Source organism: Solanum dulcamara, chromosome 8 (genome assembly GCF_947179165.1).
Source record: "Solanum dulcamara chromosome 8, daSolDulc1.2, whole genome shotgun sequence".
NCBI lineage: Eukaryota > Viridiplantae > Streptophyta > Magnoliopsida > Solanales > Solanaceae > Solanum > Solanum dulcamara.
In genome coordinates this window covers 30,873,804-30,880,610 of record NC_077244.1, presented here as the reverse complement: position 1 = coordinate 30,880,610, position 6,807 = coordinate 30,873,804, and the positions used below count along the sequence as shown (strand labels likewise).

At 34.7% G+C, this 6,807-nt stretch overlaps 1 protein-coding gene across 1 annotated transcript; it reads right to left on the bottom strand.

The window, feature by feature from the left end:
- Window positions 1-801: 801 nt before the first annotated feature.
- On the bottom strand, window positions 802-6,324 carry LOC129899861 (probable zinc metalloprotease EGY2, chloroplastic). Its single transcript, XM_055974869.1, has 13 exons — window positions 6,221-6,324; window positions 6,030-6,105; window positions 5,829-5,903; window positions 5,624-5,701; window positions 5,081-5,134; window positions 4,836-4,946; window positions 4,493-4,567; window positions 4,300-4,405; window positions 4,077-4,170; window positions 3,449-3,602; window positions 1,773-1,980; window positions 1,455-1,615; window positions 802-1,125 (listed from the first exon to the last, which is right to left on the bottom strand). The coding sequence occupies exons 1-13, from the start codon at window positions 6,322-6,324 to the stop codon at window positions 883-885; spliced, it is 1,539 nt and encodes a 512-aa protein (XP_055830844.1). The 3' UTR covers window positions 802-882.
- Window positions 6,325-6,807: the final 483 nt, after the last annotated feature.

The window sequence follows — 6,807 nt, the reverse complement described above, 5'->3', positions numbered from 1 at the left end:
TTTAAATATGTAGTTTAAATTTATTTAAACATAATAATTAATGCTAAAAAATATTTAATTAGAGATCATATAAATAACAAATATAAGTGATTATTTACAAGTTATCAAATTGACATAAATATATTGAGTCATAGATCACGAGAATCCAAAAATACTAATACAAAAATATGATCAATTTTACTAGTCATGTGCTATTAATATTTTCTTTAATTTAATTGAAGTAGCAATGTTGATGCATCGTGCAATTTACTACATTCTCGATCCTTTATATTAAAAGTTTTTAAGAAACACGAGTAGCAGAATGACTAGAAACTCAACAGACAAATAATTTTTTGAAGTGGAATGTGCATGCGTTGAAATTTTAATAATTCTACTGGTCTAATTAAGTAATTTTATTTGTCTATTAATAAATAATAAAAAATGAATGTTAATAAAATTCTTGAAGGAAAAGTATTTGTCTAAAAATATCTAATCTTTCTAAATTTTAAAAATGTCCAGTCATTCTAAATTACTTGAAACATTAATTTTGTTTGAAATTACTAAAATTCTTAAACAAATGGAATGGCAGGACATTTTTTTCTTGTTTGTTTGTATGGCTAATTTTTTGAAGTGGAAAATGAACAAGAAAAACGTTCATTCCCCATTTATTGGAAAATAGCTAATAAATAAACTAATAAAAGAATTTTAATTGGAAGGAAAGAGTAAAAATTACACCACCACCACCACCACCACCCCCCCCCCCCAAAAAAAAAAGGAACCCATTTATAATGTGAACATGTATTATTATCATACTTGGGCCAATTGTAGCTTTATGTGGCCATTTTATTAAAAGTTAACTGAATGAATCCCAAGAGCCAAAAAAAACATGTTAAATACTTGTCTCTAGAAAGCAGCTTCATTAGAGAAGGGAAAGGGATATGGCAGGCAAACCAAGAGGCCCAAGAGCAATACCACAGCTCCAAGGGCCATGTATTTATTGTCAGGATCACTGAGTTCTTCTGATAGTGGAGCAATAGGCCCTCTTTGGAGGAAGAATATTAGCACTACCCAATAAAATGCTACATCGTTAAACAATGAAGATATCCCCAGAAGGCCAATAGACAAAGCACTGAGGCGAGCAGAAGCCTGCCACATCAAAATTAAGGATCAATCCATCTTTACACTTGTTCTATTCTTTCTTTTATAGGCAAATGATAAATTAATGTGTAAAGCTAGCGTATAAGGTCAATGAAACTCATAAATTATATACTTACGCACATTAGCTTCCGTAGATAGAGCCAGAATTTTCAATAAAACATTCTAAATATAAAAAAATAAATATATGATTTTTTTAATAATAACAAATTCAGTATGGTCGCACTAGATAAGAAAATTTTAACATTTGTTATATATATATATATATATATATATATATATATATATATATATATATATTATGTTAGACTTAGCATTACCTTCCTTCCCCACATGGCAAAAGCAATCTGACCACCATCAAGCTCTCCTGCAGGAATGCTATTGATAGCATTTATGACAAGTCCAGCCCATGCCCATATCACAAGCGGATTTACCGATATAGGAGTTCCTTCCTTGAGAACATCTCCTAAAAGAAGCTTGGCTACAAGTGAAGAATCAAAAAGGCTCAAGTCTTTGCACAATAGACCAATGACAACAGGAATTAATTTATGAAGAATATAAAGCTGGTTGGTTACGGAAACTAATATTATGCATGGTCACCACCAAAAAGCACACATTAATAAACTATTACTACTTACCTATACCACCAGCTAGAAATGATTCATGTAACACAGAGGGATCTACGATGATGCCAATGCCATCAGTAGGAGGCAAGATGAATCCTGAAAGCAAAAGAATAAAACCCACAGAGAACCCAGCTAATGGTCCAGCTGCTGCAACTTTCAAGAGATCTTCACGATTTGGTACAACATTTAGAATCCTTGTTATAGCACCAAAGGAGCCTATCTGCCACCACAACAGCTCATTAGACGTGACTGCCAATCACATTTCAGTACTCAGCATGGGGTACTAATTAACGATAGACTTAGCGAGCAGCTAAAAGTTTTCTTGCAGCCAGATCATTCAGAACTACCATACATCAGTAAGAGGACAGCAGCTAAAAGTTTTCTTGCAGCCAGATCATTCAGAACTACCATACATCAGTAAGAGGAATTAACAAGATAGTGGGAACTTGACAAATGGTGAACTTACGCATTTTATTCCTAAAGCAGTAAGAGATAGAAGAGAAAATAGAAAACTGACAACAGTGTAAATTTCCAATAAAGATGATGAAGTTAAACATTATAGGCTGTAGAAAATCATGAAACAATTTACGGAAATTCTTGAAGATTTATAGAATCTTCCTCGAAGTAATGCAAATGTATATTCTCATCTCTGACAAATAAATCTAATCATTGGAAGTAGCTATTGGGTTGGGCCCATCCTAAGGGGAACTAGTTAGCCCATTAACTTGTCCTACTCCTTAACCCTATTATAACATATAAATATTACCATTATGGGTGTTAGAAAGAAGATGGTTTTTCACATTAATATGAAGGCCAGTGTTTAGAAAGAGAATATTCAATGCATCTTCCTACGAAGGATTTTTAGGCTGTGAAAACAAGGGAATTCATGTCGTGGCTGCTGCAGATCCGGAGAATCCCATAAGTCTCCTCACTATTATTTTCGGTTAAATACTACTCTTACATAGGAAAGCAATTGAAATTCACAAGACTACCCCTTTCCAGGAAAAAAAGAGAGTAGAAATTCACTCAACCTAGCTGAAAGTTGTGGCTTGTGATGCTATGACCAATGACTTGGATAACCATTAAAAGAGTTTTTGGTGCCTTACAGGTGCTGCAAGATATCAGTAATTTAATACTATCGTACTAGAAAAGAAGGAGAACTCCTGTCTCTGGGTGTCACTAATAAGCATTCTCAAGTGTTATAAAGAGAAATATCATACCAGATCAGATTGACATCTCAAGACTGACAATTTCTAATAATAGCCAACTATACTGCAAGACAGGACAAGACATTACTAGTGGTTGCAACTAGGACGACAAGATCGAATGTCACGAATTATCATCAAAAGTAGCTTTATGACATAACAGTTTTAGCCTCGAAGCACTTCATCAGTTTGTCATGATTTTATAAGGAAACAGCAAACTCCAATACAACAGAATCTTCCCAAGAGAAAAGGCGCAGTACAATAATTGATGCATTCCTGACCCAACAAGGATATCTTATCAGATGACCTGAGAAATGCTGCAACTATGTCTCATAGTTTGGCCGTTACAAAATGACTTCACAACCCCCAAAAGAAATTATCAATATGAGGTCTCATATCAACCAATACGACATGTAAATAAGGAGACAAGAAGGGTTGACTAATCCATAGAGTGCATGAAACCTATGGTCCTATGCACCTTACCTGCCAACTAGGAACAAAATATGGGATACCGAGCTTAATCCCAACCTCTTTGGCAACTAAACGGTGGCTAACTTCATGAACCCCCAGAAGAAAGGAAGTTACTAGAGCTCCAGGTAATCCATCCTTCAACAAGTCAAGATTGTCGAAAACTGATCTGGGAAATAAAATTCTATCTTAGTGGCTGAACATTTAGAGGAAACAAGTTAAAAAGAATACACACAGTCCGATAGCATGAATTTTCACACGTAAACAGATTTCAAGATAGAGTGTTATAAATGAGATATCTTCTGGATTCACTTGCTGTAATTTGAGCAAATGCAAATAAAACTTGATACAATCTTGAAAATACCAAATGAGTTTCTAACTGAAAAGAAAAGAGGATACAAAAGAAGACAACCAAGATTTAAATAATAATTTTGTATTTTCAAACTCCTCGCACGAAACCAGTAGTCTAGTACATAATAAGCTTGATATGACACAACTATTCCATAATTCAGCTATAGTGGGCTTGGAAAATGAAAAAATAAATTGGACATTAAATGTCAAGCTCCACTTGAGCTCGAAGCAAATGCAAAGCCAGTGACCATCTCAGGTAAGATTAGAGTTATGGAGTAAATATGGTACATACAACAAGTTCGATTGTAATGCTGGCACATTGCGAAGAAGCAAAGTGAATACTGTAACGAGTCCAAAGGCCCCTGCTGCAAACCATTCTGGAACAGCTGCAGTCTCAAACAAGCTGTGTTACCATTTGACAAGGAAAAGCTCCAAATTTATATTTTTGACACGGGTATCCCCACTTGTTATTATAACCAGTAATTGAAGCCTATGAGGAATGATGAATAAACTACCTGTAGTTTCAGGTTGCAGGGTCATTCTTGGGATTACAACTGCCACAGGCTTATCATCCTCCGGATTGATTAAAAGAAAAAGTTTATAGTCATCTCCAAGTTTTTCCTGTAACCAAGTGCCATTTTGAAATAGTAAAAGACCATGGTGATATCCAACCTAAATTGGAGGAAAAACGAGGAAACTTTGAGCAACCTGCATTCTCTTTGATACTTTTTCATATGTTTTTGCAGCCTGTCCTCGTAGATTCCCTTTAAATAGTACTCCACCCTATAAAAATAAGTAGAAAAGATTTAAAAAGTGGAACCACAAAGAATTGCATATTAAGCTTCACATGCACCAAGAAGGCAAGAACAGAAATGCAAGCCCATGGGCCATCACCACTTGCTTGAGAGGGTATGCATACTAGTTTAATCTTACTTTTTATAGTTGTATCTCAATTAAATTTAATAGTTACAAACTTTTAAATTAATGGCTCATATTTGACTCGACAATTTCTTATATGGGCAAGAAAAAAACAATTCAGTAGATAGCTCACCTCATATGGCTCCTGGCTTGTAACAAAAAACGTGTCAAAACTAAATACTTGATTTCTGAGAATTTCAACTGTTTCCCTGGGGATCCTGATTGATTCATCAAGTTGCTGAGGCTGTTCATGAAATAGTTTCAATAGTAAGAAAAAGATCAACTTTACAGCCAAAGGCAACATGAGAACAATGATAGAGGAGCAAACTGTAAACAATTTATGCAATAAATATTCAACCTAATGTTCCAAAAATTTACCACCTTCACACCTGGAAGAGGTGATCCACTCGCAACTTGAATATCAGTACCATCCTGCTTCAACACAGGCTCAAGAAAATGAGATGGAGAAATTGAAATCGAATTGCTTATCCACTATAACAAAGCAAATTCTCAATAGCTCCATGAAGGCGAACCAATAAATTTGTTGAAAATGCATTTGCAACCATATATGCATAGAAGCTATGGGCCACTACAACATCAGCGATCCTCGGGCATTTCGAATGTCCAAGGGGGTCTGAGGGGCATTATACTGATTGCATCTACTTAAAAAGTAAATAATTCTTCAAAGGCTTGACCATTCACATAAGAAGACAGATGATTCTACTTCCCTTTCCTCTCCCAAAAAGAACCAATTAAAGAGTTGGAGTATATATTCATACAATAACAACTTACAACCTCTAGAGAGAAGAATGGAGACGTCAATGACTTTACCCGGGAATTTTATTACACTTGAAGCCTGTTGGGGGCAAAACTTTAGTAGCATATAAAGAATGAAGCACCTCAGAAAATAACAAAGCATACCTCAACTCCAATTTGCTCATTCACTTGAGCTCCATCATTGTTTTCTAGACTTGTATTCTGCAATGGTTGATCATAATCCTGACATCCCAAGGATTCCATATCCAAAAAACTACAAAATGACTTTTCATTCACTAAAACATTTTATCCATTAATTATTGCATTGTCTCAAAGGAAATAAATGAATAATTGAGAAGTGAATTTTCACCTGATGAGGCAGAGAGTGGAGCTCAAGACTATTATTATCTGCAGCAGAGTCATATCCATCCGCTTCCTTTTTATCCTTTAAAATACAAATAAATAACAGTAAGCCAGCCAAGAATTCATTACATAGCATGGGGCAAACACAAAGTAAGATTGATAGTACAAGAGGAATACTGTAGTAATAAAAAGGAAAAATAATAGAAACCTCGTCCTCGTCATTTTGGTTTGTTTCGTTCTCACTCAATCTGCAAACAACGCTCCCTTTATTGCGGATGACAAATCTATGCTCAGCAAAAAGAAATCAAATTGTTGGGTTTCCAACAGCTTAAACTTTAAAACAAGTTGATTTGGCAGATTCATATAATCAAAGGCAAACACTAACACAGTCTGTATAACCTTAAGAAATGTGTAGCCATATGTTTCCGTGGAGTAATTGAGGGAGAAGAAAGTAGAGGTTGGAGCCGATTGTAATTGCAAGGGAGAACCGCCGGCAAGTTCATTTTTCTCTATTGAATAGAACAAGGATGAATTTATTTTTGGTACTCTCTACAAATAAATATCTCTGTCTTATCCTTTACTGATTTGGGGCTTGAAAATGGAATTATCCCCGCCTAAAATTCTAAACTTCATCCCATTACCCAATGCAAGGAAAACACGTGGAACAACTTCAAGCTTAGGATTTTGAAAATCTGAACATACCCTCTTCAACTCCTATGCCCATATTCAATCACTAGTCATAAACAACATTAATAAATGGGAAAAGAATTATAAATATCCCTTATTAAAATTATAAATACCATTCTTTCTTTTTTTGGTGTAAAAATACTCTTAATTTATTTTTTTGGCTTAAGAATGGCCCTAACCTATTAAAAATATCTCAAAAATATTCTTCCTCCACCTTTGATCTAAAAATACCCTCAACATTTATTATCGGTTCAAGAATATCTCTTCTTTCATCTTTTAGTCTAAAAATATCATCAACC